The sequence below is a fragment of the Musca autumnalis genome, unplaced genomic scaffold (genome assembly GCF_047663935.1).
Source record: "Musca autumnalis isolate F117 unplaced genomic scaffold, ASM4766393v1 scaffold_5, whole genome shotgun sequence".
NCBI classification, from domain to species: Eukaryota; Metazoa; Arthropoda; class Insecta; order Diptera; family Muscidae; genus Musca; species Musca autumnalis.
The window spans coordinates 71321384-71339855 of record NW_027412088.1 but is presented as its reverse complement, the minus strand read 5'-3'; the positions used below and the strand labels follow the sequence as shown (position 1 = coordinate 71339855).

At 34.7% G+C, this 18472-nt stretch overlaps 2 protein-coding genes across 2 annotated transcripts; both read left to right on the top strand.

Moving 5' to 3' along the window:
* The first annotated feature begins 4460 nt into the window (after positions 1 to 4460).
* LOC141387201 (uncharacterized) lies at positions 4461 to 8311 on the top strand. Its single transcript, XM_073956512.1, has 4 exons — positions 4461 to 4695; positions 6541 to 7559; positions 7624 to 8005; positions 8070 to 8311. Exons 1-4 carry the CDS (start codon positions 4570 to 4572, stop codon positions 8307 to 8309), a joined length of 1767 nt encoding a protein of 588 aa, XP_073812613.1. The 5' UTR covers positions 4461 to 4569; the 3' UTR covers positions 8310 to 8311.
* Positions 8312 to 14849: 6538 nt separating this feature from the next.
* Positions 14850 to 18461, top strand: LOC141387192 (zinc finger autosomal protein-like). Its single transcript, XM_073956505.1, has 4 exons — positions 14850 to 15061; positions 16248 to 17680; positions 17755 to 18136; positions 18213 to 18461. Exons 1-4 carry the CDS (start codon positions 14948 to 14950, stop codon positions 18429 to 18431), a joined length of 2148 nt encoding a protein of 715 aa, XP_073812606.1. The 5' UTR covers positions 14850 to 14947; the 3' UTR covers positions 18432 to 18461.
* Positions 18462 to 18472: the final 11 nt, after the last annotated feature.

Genomic DNA, 18472 nt, shown 5'->3' with positions numbered 1-18472 from the left:
AAAAATATTAAAACGGAAATCTCAAACTATCTTAAAGGGATATTATTTTCCCTTAAGATGGATGTCGCAACAAGGCTGGACTTAAGTATGCTGTTCAATACATTAAACATGGTAAAATCGTTGTTAAAACGTTGGCTATAAAGGAATTTAGATCAAGTCACACTTCTGAATATTTAAAAACAGTTATATTGGATGTTCTAAAGGAATATGATGTTGATTTACGTAATATTTTAACGATTACAACCGACAACGGATCAAATATGCTCAGAACTGTACGAATCCTGAACTCTGAAATGCAATTGTCGATAGATAATGATGCTGTGGATTTCGAAGAAGATGAAGATTATATCGATTGCCGAATAGCTATTGAATCAATTGATTTTAACATCTCATCGAACACAATTACTAGCATTCTTTGTGGTGCTCACACTCTCCAACTGTGTGTAAACGATGTTCTGAAACAGTCGGCAATAAAAGACAATGTCGATAAGATACGACGCGTGGTAAAAAAACTTAGAAGTAAAATGATTTTAAATTTTCTAAGAAGTGAACTCTACAAAAAACCTATCATTGATTGTGCAACACGTTGGAATTCAACATATAAATTGATTGAAAGAATCCTGGAAATGGAGGATATTATAAAAACACTAAGCAAGGATTATCCTGATTTATTTCCTGAATCTGAAGAATGGTCTTTCGCAACTGAATTCTTGGGACTATATAAACCTATTAAGTTACAAAGCGAACAGTTGTGCTATAGTGAACTATATATTATTGTTATGGATATAACATTTTAAATTGACGCTTTACCGGATAGCAACATGAAAACCCTTCTCAAGGAGAAAGGATAAACTTTTAGAAAATTAACTGTTTAACACAGCTGTGTTCTTGGATCCACGAATCAAAGTATGCATAACTTACGAACAAAAACAAAGGGCGAAGAGCTACATACTATCGTTATATAAACGCATGAAGTCAACATAAGCTAAGTTTTCTAAAGTAAACCCAAACAATGCATATTTATTTATATCTATCATCGTTTATGTTTCAGAACACAATACAAGCCACCCAATATTAGAGGAAACTCCGTCACCGAGCAGACCACATGCAGCCAAATCTTTTTCCGATTATCTGCAAATGATAGATCTTGCCACAGAAATTCCGAGTTCATCTAATTTACACAATTTAGAAGCTGATTTTGCCACTTATGTGCGGCAATCAAGATTGCCACTAAATGAAAATATAATAGCATTTTGGTACTCTCAGAAAACCATCATCAGTGAGATTGATAATATTGTACCGTCAACTCAATTAAGTGTGGAACGCTTATTTTCTGCTATGAAATACATATTATCTGATCTGCGCAACCGCATGTCAGCAACAAATCTTGAACATATATTAATGGTTAAAGTCAATGGGGATTTCAATTATGAAAGTTGAGCTTTCTCCTGTTAAATTCTATTTTCTTTAGTATTTTATATAATCTGTTACATATGTTTTCACATGTTAATCTTTTATATATTCGTTAATTTTTTATAAAATTAATAAATGTTTTCATATTTACTGGTTAAATATAAATATATGGCGAAAAACAAAAATGTTTTACAATCGATGAATCCGAGTTTCACCCATTCAGAATTGGCGGAATGTTAGCATATTCTATATAGTATGATAAACATTCTTTAAAATGAAGTGTTTTAGGAGGGATCCCATAATATCGACCATTAAAATTAATTTACGTGGAAGCTGTGTTGGCATCAATGTAGAAAAATAGGTAAAAATGGGTTGAAGCCAACAAGTTTTTTATGCTCCATTCCGATTTCTGGCTTAACCTTACATTTTATAGACATATGCCCAAAGAAAGACTCAAAGAATACTTCATGGGCAATAGATAACAAGATAATATTCCAAACTCATAATAGGATTATAAAACTCGTGATTTTACGTCGTTTATGGTTTATCTCATGAGTGTGCTCCTTACAGCATCCTAGTAATTGGAGTCTAAAGTCCAATATTTGATGTGTGATTTTTATTAAAAAAAACCTATTTTTAGCGTTTAAAATTTACAAGTGTCATTCAATTTCCTTTGTACCCCGCGTGAATTTAGTTTTTTTACGCGACGGATCTAATGAGCCCATCCGCGATCGAATCCATCCACTAAAACCTCGGATATAGATACCCTGAAAATAGGAAAATCAGCAAAAATTTATTTTGACAAATCCGCGTACCAAACCGCGATTTTCTTTAAATTTTTTTTACGTAAATGGAATCCTTTATACGCGATTACAATATTTGCGAAAACGCGTGTCATAAATTACAGAGATTCGCGAGTAATATACGATTTTTACCAAAAATAGAAAGTGGAGGCACATCCGCGGTTCTTTAAGAATCTGATTGAAATATGTATAGATAAACATATTTTTGATGGGTGCTACTGAAACCGGATGCGCATCAAAATCGTATGCAAATTGCGCGATTTTTACCCACTTTAATGTTTTTTTGCATTGTGTGATGCAACTGGCGGCACACTTTGACCGCAGAGTGAAACATCGAAATATGCATAAATATTGAAAGAGATTGATTCGCTGTATCCAAAAACGGATGCGCATCAACTGATTTTAACTTATTCGCGAATAATAGGCTTTTTAATTTACACATTTTTTGAGTGATTGTAATTTCAATATTACTCTTAATTTCCTATCCTTATAAGTTATCACAGTAAGCAATTAAGCTTTCACGATGGTAAACCATATTTCTTGATGAAGTTTTAGTAGTACACATTAATTATTGTATGGGATTTTAGCGAAATAGTTAGAGAACTTCTAAATATATTTTTTTAATTTTTCGAACCAAACCAAAAAATATATTTGCAACAATAGGTGTGTCTTTTTACGTGATAATTTGTAATAATTATTACGAAATTTTACTAAATGCTGTCTTTTTACACAAAAGTTCAGTAAAAGAGAGCGAAGTGAGAGAACAAGTTTGACAGTAGTTTGCTGAGAAATTGCTAAAAGTTGCTGAAAGAATTTTTCCCAGCAACCTTTAGCAAGTTCGATCAGCTGTTTTTAAATCATCTGCAAATGGTCAGCTGCTCAATGTTTATCTTATTTTTTGTGGGTAAATACTATAAATATTACGACTCAGGTTTATTTATTGATTATTTTATTAATATATTCATTATTTTCTATTTATTTTGCTTAAAATTGAAGAACTTGTTCATTGCTTTGGAGTTATTTTTTCGTTCATGCATTGGGGCCAATGTTTTTGTTTTGGTTATCAACTGTTATCTTGCTAAAGTTTACTAAATGCTGTCTTTTTACTTTTTTCTCTATTTTCGTATCAAAGAGTAAAATCTCTCTTACTCTCTGAAAAGAAGTTACTGAATAATTATTACTGAAAAAGTAAAAAGACACAACTAATATTTTTCAACAATAAGTTTTTCTCTTTTGTTGTTGCTATAATATGCGATTTATGTACCCAATCTCTATAAATTTGGTATCATATTTTTATACGCATTGTCTAGATTCCGCATATATTTTTTAATTTATTTTTAAGTGTTTGTACGGAGTATGGGACAGGATAATTTGGATTTTCTTAAATTTTTTTGTACTATTTGTTGATTTTCGGCGAAAATAATAATAGATTTAATAACTATTTACACATCTACGAATAGATATGGAATGCTGTTAACGATTTATGCATAAATTTTCTCATAACAACAAATAAGACATTTTTAAATATTTTTTCTTTATATGAGAATAAAAACCGCCATAACTTTTGCACGCATCGTCCAATTTTGTGAACGCGAACAGATTTGAAACCAGAATTTTTTTCTTAACCTCTATGCCAAAAATTGTAGATGTGCTCGCAAAAAATTTTTTTAATTTTTTTCAAATGGAATTACAAACGATTTTTGTTTTTCGCCATATATACTTTTGTATTTTATTTATACGATATTCACTCTTATTTTTATGGTTGTATTTTTCCTCATGCCATTCACATTTAGTATTTCTTTATAAACATCACTCAGGTGTACGCAACCTCTTCATAAACATCACTCAGGTGTACGCAACCTCTATTTGTTTTTTAGGGTACATAAAGATGTACGCTACGTGGTTTTTTAATGTACACGCAACATTTATAACGTACGTACCCAACCATTTCGGTTGGGTACGTGGTTGTTACTTTACAATGGTGGTTGCGTACCAAACATGTACGCTACGATTTTCGTTGGGTACATGTACACAAACGCTAAATTTTTTTTTAAAGTTTGTGTATATGTACGGTACCTTATCGTAGTGTAACTTTTCATGCTAGGTACGCTACAAAACGTTATTGTACGGTACCTTAATGTAAGTTTTCGAACTCTGATGAAAACCGCTGTTTTAGGGATCTATAAATCGTTGTATTTAGTGTCGATTTACAGATTCCTCTCATATTTGTCATCAGCTGTTTTTAGAATTTGTAAACATTTCACCCAATACGCTTTGGTCGTATCTTTCTAAACATTTAGTGAATTAAAATCTTTTTTATTGTTGTTTATTATACATATTTATTATTCCCAAAATGTTGGATATGTGTTTGCTATGTTTGGAGCTGAAAGGAGAACTCACAGATGGAATTAAGGTTGCATCAGAACGATGGCAGGAAGAAAACATTGAGAAAATTTTGGAAAAACATTTTTGGCCTCTAGTAAGTACCGTAATAAATATTTTCCCACTTTAAACGCTCCTCTTGACATCCTTTGGTTTATAATCACACACAACTTTGTAAACCTTGTCTAAATTGTTCAATTACTTCATCCATCTCACTTTGTATTTTGTTGTTGTTGTAACAGTGATTTTATTCTAGTATTGGCCTGTTCCCGTACTTTATAAAGTGGTAAAAGTCGTAAACGATGTTCATATAAATTTTGTGTACGGGAACGCAAAATGTGTAAAAGTGTAAAAACTTTTTAGTTCTGGAACAGAGCTTATGTTTGTAAGTTCATTCTTCTGCTTAATCTGGCTTTGGGAATGCGGCTGCTTCGATATCTACTGGAGTTAGTTGAGTAGGCCACGATAAACACCCGAGCAAGTACTGCAACACAGTACACAAAGTCACAAAGAAGAATCTTTGCCTCCTCATGGATTGCTGTTTCTCAGGGCGGCATTCTGACAATTTTGGTGGTACTAAGGTACTGAGATTCCGTGAGATGTTGAGATTACGTTCTGGATGTTGCAGTCGCCTAAATTCTTAAGGCCTACGTACATAAGCTGCCTTGCCTGATAAAATAATAAAAAAGGAAAGGGAAACCCAGATCGAAATTTGCTCGGCCTCCTTTACATAAGCTGCCTTGCCTGATTGCCTTGCTTTCCTGCTTCATTTCTGACATAATAAAAATAAAAGAATAAAGAAGGCCGAGCAAATTTCGAACTGGGTTGCCCTTTTCTTTTTTATTCTTTTATCAGAAGCAAGAAAGGTAAGCAGGCAAGGCAGCTTATGTACTCACCCCTTTATAGTCTTGTAGTGCGTAATGCGGCCCATACACTGTGGGCATGCAGGACAGCATTTGTAATAGTTGGTCTGTTCCTTTACTTTTGAAAGTGGTAAAACCGGCAAAAGTAGCAAACTGTTTCCATATGAATTGTATGGTGTCTGAAGTAAAGGAACGCTTTTCGAATAAAAAGTTGTAAAACTTGAAGATTCTTGCAAGTAAAGGAACAGAGCTAGTATTAGTAAATTTTGAAGTTTTTGTTAATATATGTGTGAGTATTTTAAGCAGAATTGAAATCAAAATAGTTTTGATTTTGTAAATGAACCCCTTTCAATCCGATGAATTTTGTTTATTTTCCAAGCAATCGACAGGCAGTTTTTAAAAAAAATTTGAAAATTTGAACTCAAAATCGTGCTTTTGGAGGAAAATTCGTTATTTGTGAAAAATGGATTGAAGACATGCCACACACTATTCAATTACACACGTATACAAGGGGTTCATTTGGCAGTGCAGTTTGACAGTTAGTGTATGGCCGGCATAAAGCTCTACCGATGGCAATAGTGTTGTCAACTTTTATTTTTTTGCCGGTAACTCGAAAGATGGGTTAGAGAATTGCACTATAGGTTGTCCTCCAAAACAAGGAGATACAATCAATGGAGCCCTCGGAAATTTTAAATTACTTCCATATGTCGGAAATTAGGGCTTCCGCCTAACAACAAAAAATGTAAATGTTTCAAATAGAGTCACCACAAATGCCCGAAGACGTAACCCACATGCAAATCGAAATTCGTTTTTTGATGGAATCCGATACATAAAGCTAAAATACATCCTCTGGCAAAATTTCAAGCTCCTAGGTTAAAAGCTTCTACGTTAAAAAAAGTTGTAAAGTTTTGGATTTGTGGGTTACGTCTTCGGGCATTTATGGTGACAATATATAGAATAAGACAGACACTAAAAATCGTCGGGGACCCTTACACCACTTGTATTTTATAGGCGAGTGTTAAAAATAAGATCAGTTTTATATCCTGTTGTTTAATAAAAACTTATCAATTTCAATTTAGAAATCCATAACATGTACATCATGGCTTTGCAATTGCTGCTGGAAGATTGTAGATGATTTTCATAAACTCTATCTCCACATAGAAGAAGTACACACCTACTTTGTGCCGGCATTAAAAACAGAAGTATTAGAGGTAAATGAAAATCCTGAACCATTTGTTGTAATTCATGGCGATTCCTCAAAAGAAGAAACAGCGATGAAGAACAGTTTAGCCACATCCTCACCTTCAAGAAAAGATGAAAATACAGAAATTAAAACAGAAAATATTATTGAAGAACCACCCATATGCATAGAGATTGAAATGACAACAAAGCCAGAGGAAAGCAGTGAAGATCCATTGGAAAAATCTATACCAAGTGGTAAAAAAAGAGGTCGGAAATCTGGCAAATTGACTAGAGAAAGGCAAAAATCAAATGATCACGAAGAGGAGGCGATATCTAGGATAAAAGAACAAAATGAACCAAGAGAAAGCATCGCTAGCCCATCATTTGCCGACAATGATATTCCTAGTTCCGCCACAGAAAGTGATAGTGAATCGGATGACAATGATACATCACCAAAACAAGATAAGTGGAGTCCACGTTCAAATCCCTATTATAAACCACGTACCAAACGGAGAGAAGTTAATGAATTTCTGGCAAAGCATTACAAAATTACATGCGTAATTTGTCAGGCACCCATGCACACCTTCAATGAACTGTGTAAACATTTCAATAAACAACATAATGAACCCGGCTATGTTGTGTGCTGTAGTAAGAAATTCTTAAAATGTAGCCTATTAGTGGATCACATACATTGCCATCTCGATCCAGATTATTTTAAATGTAAACATTGTGGCAAAGTAATGTCGGATCGACGTTGTTTAGAATTACATGCCAAGACGCATGGCATACAAGATAAAACTCATATATGTGATATTTGCAAAAAGGGATTTTCACGAAAAACTGGCTTGAAGATACACAAGTTAATACATTTGTCCGATGAGGAAAAGAAATTCTCTTGCGAACAGTGTGGTAAACTGTATGACATTTCGACCTTTCATTTGTGCATTGATTTTGTGTTCTCTAAACTTGTTTCATTACAGTTTTGGAAATCACAATTTATTAGCCAATCATGTGCGTGTTGTTCACCTCAATAAGTATGCCCTAGTTTGTGATGTCTGCGGTGAAAAAATGCGCGGAAAAGATGTTTTCGAACGTCATATACTGAAGCACAAGGGAGTGCCCATACCCACCGTAGCTTGTGATGTTTGTGGCCTAAAGGTTACTGGACAACGTGGACTCAAACGTCACAAAGATTCTCAGCACCCGGAGGGTGGTAAACAGCAATTCCCCTGCCATATATGTTCACAAATTTCTCCAACGCTTAAGGCGCATAAAAAACATGTTAAAGATAAGCACGAATTGGGTTATGATTTTAAATGTACGTTGTGTGAAAAGGCCTACAAGCGGGCAAGTACCTTGAAGGTATGTTACACGCACAATCTATTTTAGTTCTATGTTCCCTAATAAGTATTGTTTTCCATTTCAGGAACACATGGCCACGCACACTGGTACTGTCTTATACACCTGCCAGTATTGCCCCAAAACATTCAACTCAAATGCCAATATGCATAGTCATCGAAAGAAAGCTCACCCCAAAGAATGGGAAGAAGATTGTCGCGCTAAATATTCTGGCAATTTACCTCCAAAATATAAACTAGGAAAAACAAATGTTTCCACCAGTGAGATACAAAAGGACACAAATACATTAAAAACAAAATGGTGTTAAAATTAGTTTTTCTTTTAATGTTGCATGAAGAAAGATTGAATTAACAACATAACATTCCACACTTACCTGTCTAGGTATTTGGACTTTCCGATTTTGTCTGGTTGTTACATCGATGGTTCGACTACATCATTTTTAGGAGTAATTCGAATCATTTTAATTTTAATTCGAAAATTCCAGATGTAATTCGAAGCATTTTAATTGCAATTCGAATTGTTCCATTTGAAATTTGAATTATTTCATTTCTAATTCGAATCATTCCATTTGTAATTCGAATTACTCTATTTAAAATTCGAAACAATAATTTTTCGTTGCATTTGTCTTTTATTTGGTTCTTCGAATATCAAATAAAATGTTTCGAATTTCAAACGGAAATTTTTGAATTACAAATAAACAAATTCGAATTACAAATAGAACAAATCGAACTACAAATGGAATTTTCGAATTACAAATGCAATTTCATTGAATTTTTAAGTTCAATACGAGTACCAAAAAAGCAATATGGCAAACACAGAAAACCATGTACAGGTGTTTCACTAATTCATACCCCTCGTCCATAAGCTCAAATTGCCATGTTGAAGCAAATCTAAGCTATATTCTAAGCGTCCATAGAGCTCGGACCAACTGTGAAAGTTGGTACCTACAATTTTGAGGTAGTTAAAGACTTCGTGTACCTCGGCACTGCCATAAACACAACAAACAACATCAGTTGTGAAATAAGAAGAATTGTATTGGCCAACAGATGCTACTATGGTCTAAGTAAGCAATTTAAAAACAAAGCCACATCTCGCCAAACAAAAATAACACTATACAAAACGCTGATACTACCCGAGCTAATGTATGGCTCCGAAGCATGGGTACTTGCGCAAGCAGATAAGGCAGTGCTTGGTGTGTTTGAGAGGAAAATTCTTCGAAAGATCTACGGGCCGATTTGCGTTGACGGTGAATATTGACGTCGTATGAACCACGAGCTATATAAGCTATACAAAGACATGAATATAGTTAAACGTATCGAGATGCAACGATTGCGTTGGCTAGGCCATATCATGAGAATGAGCGATGATGAACCCGCTATGCCACATGGCGGTGCACGCAGAATCGGCAGGCCTAAGCTTCGATGGAGCAAACAAGTGGATGAGGAAATGGAAAGGCGCGGTATTCCAAAAAGTCAAGCGAAAAACAGAGAGGAATGGAGATCTTTTCTTAGTTCGGTCTATGGAACAAATGTTCTGTAATGGGCCAAGTAAGTAAGTTATTGATCCTTGGCCGAACGATTTTATAGGGAGATTTTTTTGGAGGAAAACACATGTTTGAGAGCATTCATGATACCTACTTTTTCTCCATCGGAATGTTTTTCCGTGCGGATTTTTTGTTTGTGATAGGAGAGAAGAGAAAAGAGAGAAATTCCGCACGGAATTTTCATTCATGATTGGGCTGTATATCTGTCATAGGGAATCTCTCCAGATATTGTTTGACTTTTGCAATGTCACACGTTTTTTTACCTTTTCCACAAAGTTAGATTGATCATGCTCAACTTTAATTTTGCAGCAAACTATGTTATGGTCGGAAATATTGCATTCTATAGAGTCAACACAAATACCATTGACAATATTAATTAAAACGTGATCGATTGAAGTATTGGATATTGGTCTTGTTACTAGTTGGTGACAACTATTGACATCATAGTTTAAACATAAATATGTATCTAAACTCATCATTGTTACTACACTTAAGCTGATCAATGTTTGCATCACCAAGGAACACAACAGACTTGTTATTGCTTCTACTTAAAATGTCATCAAACTCTGCCAAAAAGTCAGAAATCGGAAATTTTTGGGAACGATAAAAAGATATTATCTTCAAAGGTTTCATCTCAAGTTTTAAATTTTCAAAAGTTATTTCAACAAAATCAAAAAAATTTGAACTTCGACTATTGACTATGGAGAATTTCAGTCTATTACTTACATATAGCGACGTCCCTCCATACCCATCAGACCGACAACAATGAACACTTTTAAATCCACGAATGTTATACATTTGAGATAATTCTTTAAAAAACCACGTCTCTTGTACAGCAATCACATCTGGAGACCTTGTAAACTCCGATATTAAAGTTTTAAATTTATCAAACTTTGCAACCGACGAGGTGCTTCTAGCGTTTACACTAATAATATTTAGAAAATTAAATTTCAAATTCAAAAGATGTGTATTGAAATCAAGCATGTTTTTGAAATAATGATTATCGTACATTAGAGAAAAAATAATAAATGAACATCTTTATATATAAAACTCAATTGTCGTTTGTTGGTAATTGAATCAGTTGAAAACGGCTGGAGCGATTTGGATAATTTTTTGTGGAAATGTTAGTCATAGTCCAGTTTAGGTTTTTATGCAAAGAAAAATTGGCCACGCCCTCTTTTCCGCCCACTTTTATAAATATGTTATATCTACGAAACTACTCAATAGATTTTCCTGAAATTTTCAGGGAACGTAGAGTGATGGCCCCCGGTTGAAATAGGCTACATTTTTGGTTGAATTTCGGATCGGGCGGGGTACCTCCCCTATGCCCTATTTTTGTAAAAACGTAATATTTGCAACAATTACAAATGTATCGCTTTGAAAATTAATTTCCGAGTCAATGGCGATTGTGTTTCCGACCTTACGTGCTTATTTGGGGCATTAAGACTGGACAGCGCCCACTTTTTTAAATATGTTATATCTACGAAACTACTGAATCGATTTTCCTGAAACTTTCAGCGTATGTACAGGGTTGGTCCCCGATATACATATTTTTTGACTTTCGGATCGGGCGGGTACCTCTCCTATGCTCTATTTTCGTAAAAATGCAATATTTGCAACAAATACGAATGTATCGGTTTGGGAATTTATTTGCGAGTCAATGGCGATTGTGTCTCAAACCTTACGTACTTATTTTGGGATTAAGATCCGACCACGCTCACTTTCTAATTAGGTTATATCTACAAAACTACTGAAGGGATTTTCACGAAAATCGCGATTTGTCTAAACTTTTAAATCTTTATAAATAAAAATCAACTATCGTTCGTTGGTAATGGCATCAGTTGAGAATGGCTGGACCTATTTTCGACTTGGGTTTTTATGCAAAGAAAATTTGACATGCCCACTTTTACGTCCACTTTTTTCAATTTTAAATTTTTATCATTTCTACAAGAACTGAAATTGCCAGGGAATGTACAGAGATGACCCCCGCTTAAAATGGGCTACAAATTCAGTTGAATTTCGGAAAGGGCGGGGTACTTCCCCTATACCCTACTTTTTTAAAAATGTTATATTTACAATAATTACGAATGTTTCTATTTGGAAGTTAATTTGCGAGACAATTGTGGTTGTGTCTCCGACCTTACCTACTTTTTAGGAACCAAAGACTTGACCATACCCACTTTTTAAAATATGTTACATCTACAAAACTACTGAACCGATTTTCCTGAAAATGTCAGGGAATCTACAGGCATATTTTCTTGAATTTTGAAGAGGCATATTTAAAAAAACGCCTTACCTTTATGAATAAAAATCAAATGCTATCATAACCCAACTTAGGTCTTTTGGAAAGAAAAGTTTACCACGCCCCCGAAAACAGGTTACATATTTTATTGAATTCCCTAGGGGGCGGGGTACCTCCCTTATGCGATATTTAAAACAACGTTATATTTGCAAAAATTATGTATGTATCGGAATAAAAATTTACGGATTAATCTACAATCTAGGTACTTCTTTGGGGCCTATAGGCCCAACCACGCCTGTTTTTTAATATGTCATAACTCCAATACTACTGAAGGGATTTCCATAAAATTTGTAGCAAAAGCTCAGTGTTTGCCGTTGTTATGTATATTTTATGAATTTCGTAAGAGCTGGGGTACCTTCCCCATGCCTTTCTGTTAAACGCTATATGTATAACCCACACTCATGACTATATCGGTTTCAGCATACATTTTGGTAGGCAATGAAGTTGTGTGCACCCTAGGTACATATTTGGAGCCAAAATACCGGACCAGGCCCACTTTTTTAATATGTTATATCTGATTACCACGCCGATGATGACCACGCCGACTCTTTTCAAAACATTATTTTTCCAAAACTACTGAACCTAATTTTCAGAAAATGTTCAGGAATGTCCCGTGGTCCAAAAATTCAATATATTTGTAGACGAATTTCGGGGCCTATTATTTTATAATCGCTATATTTGCCAAAGTTATGAGTGCATCAGGTTGCAAATTAGTTTTCGAGACAACGGTGGTTGCGCCCCGATCAAGAAAAACTATATATGTACTTAAATGGTGTACTTAAATGGTGAGGTTCAACGGTCCATCAGCCATGAAAAGCTAAAACATATAAGTCTAAATAAGCGGGAGAAATCGATTTAACCATTTTTTTAACTTTTATAATTGGATCGCTTTAGGATAAAGACAGGGACATGGACGATATTAAATCCTAAAAGGCACAAATTGGCGAAAAATCCGACAATGTCCGTAACAGAAAAGAAAGGTTACAGAAAAAATCTGTTGATAAATTTAAAATCCTTCTCGGTTTGACAATGGACCGAAGAAGTGAGGTAGAAAATACCTATTTTTGAATTGTCAAGCATAAAGTCGATAAAAAGTTGTCATTAAAACTCATTACGACGGGCCAGCAACGCGGACCGAGGTCTGCTAGTTTAATATACAATTCAACAAAATATGTTTATTTATTAGTTGGAGAAGCATAAATTTGATCATCGCCACTGGCTCCATCATCGTCATTACAAATGGAATTCTCGAATAAGAAATTAAATGTTACGAATCTAAAAAATACGAATTACTTCTAAAAATGGTGTATAGCGTTTCAATTGAAACGTTTGTCTTCAATTTTCTCTTAAGTATAGTACACATTGACAAGCAAAACTGACAGTCATCGAGGTCTATTTCGTGAATATCAAAGCCTAACTGAAAAATTTCTTTTGTAATCTCTAAATAATACCGTAAATATTGTATTTCAAACGTTTTTAGCTAAATAAAAGTTGTTATTTGGCGGAAAATTGTCCTAAAAGTACGTTGACTGTCAGTTTTGACTGTTAGTGTGTACTCCCCTTTAAAGCTCCAGATGCAATTTCATTGAATTTTTAAGTTCGATATGAGTACCAAACAAAGCAATATGACAAACACAGAAAACCATGTACAGACGTTTCACTAATTCGTACACCTCGTTCATAAGCTCAAATTCGTCATGTTGAAATAAAGCTAAAGCTAAGCTATTTCTTGATTAGGTTTGCCGGAGCAGTTGAAAAGGTGATGTGTTTCGTGCGGACCTGCACCATGTTGGGTAATGTTTTTTGCACGGTGTGATTGATCCGTGCATGAGTTGGCATCAGCCGTTGTTGTTGACCCTGTCCATAAATGAAAATTATGTATTCCCCAGCGAAGACCGACCAACCCCAAAAACTGTTAATTTGTAAAAGGAGGATTTAACAACGAGCTTTACATTGTTGTTGTTGTTATAGCAGTATTTAAACCTACGTAGCAAGCAGTATTTGTGGTAAAATATCCAGGTCCAGGCCCCAAACTTAACTCGTTCCATTGCTTATGACATCCGCGACTTCAAACCTACCTGATAGGAACGCTGATGTAGAGGTTCCCTCTTGTAAACTTGAACATCTCCACATCATGAAGATCTCTCTGGACTGCAACAGGAGCATTTTTTTTTTTTTGTCGTATTGGAAGAAGCTTCGGGGTCGATTATGGATAGCAACTCAACAATTGGTTTCGTTAATTGAGAAATAATGAAAATTTGCAAATTTTTTAAATAAAATGATTACAAATATGAATTTAAATTTGGTTTTGTTAATAAAACAATGGGCGTTATCATGAATGAAATTTCCCCGTGAGTTTTGTCTTTCTGCCGTTGCAACTTAAGGGAGAAAGTGAAATAATTCACGGGGAATTGCCGTTCATGATAACCCACTTGAGAAACCAAAAGTGGTTTAATTCCGAAAATTTTTTTCGTTTTTCGGTTTCTGAAGAAGCTCAATACGGAATCAATTCCATTTTCAATCGGAATTGGTTTCTGTGACATGCCTGTATAAGTGTTTTGACCCTTTAGCTATTAATTTAATTGTAAAATGTATGAATACCGATGCGGAAATGGAAATTTATTTTTGAATTTGTTGTCGGCAACGCAACTAGAGTTGTGTTGGTATCCATAATCGACCCCTTCGTCTTCTCCACTGACGACAAGTAGAGGTTAGAGTTCTCGGCGGCGGCATTCCGACATGTTTGAATTTAATTCCAGACATAAAAAGATTTTCTTATTTTCTTTTAAGCCGAAAAAACAATCAACGTTTGAGTAAAGCTTTGGGCCATTTGTTGAAAAAGAATAAAATACCCATGACTTAAAACTTTACTAGAAATGAAACAAGCGACGAGCTGATTGAGTTTCGTCGTTTATTCTGCTTTCGACTTTTAACGTGTAACATGGCAACCATTGTTTTTTATTGATTTAAGGATCCCTAGTTTGTTATCAGCTGTTATAAACACTGTAAACATTTCGCCTGCTTTGGTTTGTTTTGTTTTCTAAAAGCTTCATTCATATTTCTAGTAATCAATAGAACCCCCTCATTATTCCCAAACAAAATGGATATGTGTTTGCTGTGTTTGGAGCTAAAAGATGATGGTATTGATATTATGTCAAAACGTTGGCAGGAGGAGAATATTGGTACAATATTGGAAAAACATTTTTCGCCTCTGGTAAGTATGCATCTCGTAGTAATAATAGATCGATGATTAAAATCCAGAATGGATTGGCAGTTACAAAAGAGCATGTTTATATGAGGTCAGAAGGGTTCAAATCACGGGGATAGGAAACGAAGATCAGTTGGTGTTTGTTGTCTGACAGTTCCAAATATTCCTCTTTGGTCGGAAGACCTTTACCGACAATATTCGAAAATTATTACCACAGATAGTGCTTTTTATGCTGATTCCAAGGCTGTATAACGTTTGTTGGGGAAATGTATACTTCCCGAGATATGGGAATGAAGTTCCGAAAATTCCCTTGTTGAAAGGCCTGCTACTTAGAGAAAATTTTAATTTAAAAGAAAATGTTCCTGTCCGTAGGATAAAGTCTTAAATCCCCGGCTAATAAAAGAAACTTAAGATTTAAAGAAATTGCGAACTGTCGGTAAAGGAAATTTGTTCCAAAATGTCTTAGCTTAGCTTGTAAACTCAACTTGTTCCCAAATATAGAACTGGGTCGACAAAAATGGATGCGATTTTATAAACAAACAGCTCCAGATATTGTGACTGTATATGAATGAAAAGTAGCAGCTCTGCACTCTGCTGCCTTCGGGACTAGCTTTGCTTTCATTAATCAATTCGGTTAGGGTACGGTCAAGACATGTGTAAGAAAATAGATACTAATGTACATATCGTCACCATAAATGCCCGAAGACGTAACCCACAAAATCAAAACTTTACAGGAGAAGCAAAAAACGTTATAAAATGAAAAACTGTTTTATATAATATCAATGTTATGATGGCGAGTATTTGCAGTATTGTCAATCATGTACGAAGGGAATACGTAATGAAACTAAAACCGCGGAAACGCTTGGTTTTAGGATCCGTCATTACAACAACATCTGCAATTTTATACGATTTTCCGAAAAGCCATTTTTTAAATAGGATCCTTATTTTTTAACGTAGAAGATTGAAATTGTGCCAGAGCATGTGTTTTAGCTTTATGTATCAGATTCCATCAAAAAACGAATTTCGATTTTTTGTGGGTTATGTCTTCGGGCATTTATAGTGACGATATATTAAATTCTGATAACCCCAGCCAACATCTAACTCCCCTCGAGGCCCACACATAAAAAATTAGGTATATATTGCTTATTCTTGCAATTCTCGTCTATAATCAAATTTCTTTATTAAAATTTAGAAATCACTAACTTCCACATCATGGCTATGCAGTGCCTGCTGGAAAATTGTCAACGACTTTCATAAATTCTATCTACACGTAGAGGATGTACACACCTTCTTTGCATCAGAATTAAAAATAGAAGTTTTAGAGGGCAATGAGAGCTCTGAACCCTTCCCAAATGATGATACCTCACGAGAAGAAAATACAATTGAAAGCAATTTTTCACCGACCTTTAATACAACAAAGGATACAATGTCAGAAATGAAAACTGAATATATAACTGAAGAACCACCCATAAGTTTAGACATTGAAAGAGTCTCTAAATCAAATGAAAATGATCCATTGGAAAAATCTTTGGAAACTAGCAAGAAAATAGTCCGTAAATTGATCAAGTCCACTAAGGAAACAAATGAATCCAGTGACGAAGAAAATCATGATGAATCTATAATGGACGAAAGTGATGTGGAAGAAAACTCACAAAATTCAACATTTTCAGAAGACGATTATATTCAAAACTCAGTTACCGAAAGTGATAGTGAATCTAGTGATAATGATGACGATACACCACCACCAAAACAAAATGAAAAGAAATCTCGTTCAAATGCCTATTGTATACCTCGACCCAGAAGAACGGAAGTTAATGAATTTATTGCAAAGCATTACAAAATAAATTGTATTATTTGCCAGGCGCCAATGCAAACATTCAACGAACTATGTAAACATTCCAGTGAAGAACATAACGAACCAGCTTATGTTGTGTGTTGTAATAAAAAATTCTTTAGGTGCAACCTTTTAGCCGATCACATATATTTTCACGTTGATCCGAATTATTTTAAATGTAAACATTGTGGCAAAGTCTTGTCTGATCGTCGTACCTTGGAGAAACACGTCACTCGACATGATCAAAAAGAAAAGCACCACATATGTAATATATGTCAAGAGGCATTTTGGACCAGAAATGGTTTAAGGAATCACAAGTTAATACATCCATGTAAAAAGAAAGTCCCTTCTAATGTCTATTATAACCCACGTCCCAAAGGGAAGGATGTTAATGAATTTATTGCAAAGCATTACGACATCACTTGTTTTATTTGCCAGGCACCCATGCAAGCCTTCAGCGATCTACGTAAACATTTCAGTGAGAAACATAAGGAACAGGAACGGGCTTATGTTATGTGTTGTAATAAAAAATTCTTCACATGCAACCTTTTAGCAGATCACGTATATTCTCATGTTGATCCGGACTATTTGAAATGTAAACATTGTGGCAAAGTAATGTCCGATCGTCGTAATTTGGAACTGCACGTAAGGACACATGAGGGACAATCTAGAAAATATGTATGTGATACATGCCAAAAGAGATTTTTGACGTCAGATACTTTAAAAGTACACCAGGCAATACATTTATCCGATGAGGAAAAGAAATATTCCTGTGAGCATTGTGGAAAGCGGTGAGTTCCTATTTACATATGTACGTATGTATATCCGCTTTCATTTTATGTTCTAAAATATTGTTTCTTTACAGTTTTGGTCATCATAAATTATTGGGCCATCATGTGCGTTCTATACATTTCAAAATGTATGGTCATGTTTGTGATATTTGCGGGGAAAAATTGCGTTCTAAAGAAGTTCTTGAACGTCATTTATTGAAACACAAGGGTGCGCCTTTACCCTCCGTGACATGTGATATTTGCGGCCGTGCATTTACTAATAAATATGGTCTAAAAGTTCACAAAGATGCTCAACATCCGAAGGGCGGTAAACGACAATTCACCTGTGATATTTGTTCAAAAATTTCTCCCACAATTAGAAGCCATAGAAGTCATGTCAAGAATACACATGTATTGGGTTATAATTTCAAATGTACACTGTGTGAGAAGGCCTTTAAGAGGCAAAGATCCTTCAAGGTAAGTAAGTCAATCTCAAATATTTTGAGTTTAATGTCTTTTGTAGGTTATTTTTTGTTTTTCATTTTTATTTCAGGAGCACATGGCCATACACACTGGTGATGACTTATACACATGCCAATTTTGTCCCAAAACATTTAAATCACATGCCAACTTGTCTACTCATCGTAGGAAGACTCATCCCAAAGAATGGGAAGAATATTGTCGTGCGAAATATTCTGGTAATTTACCACCACAATTTAAAGTGGCCGAAACAAGTGTAAATATTGAGGAAAAGCAATTTGTTAATGTTTGAAATATATTTTTTATTGATAATATGAAAGGACAACTTAATTT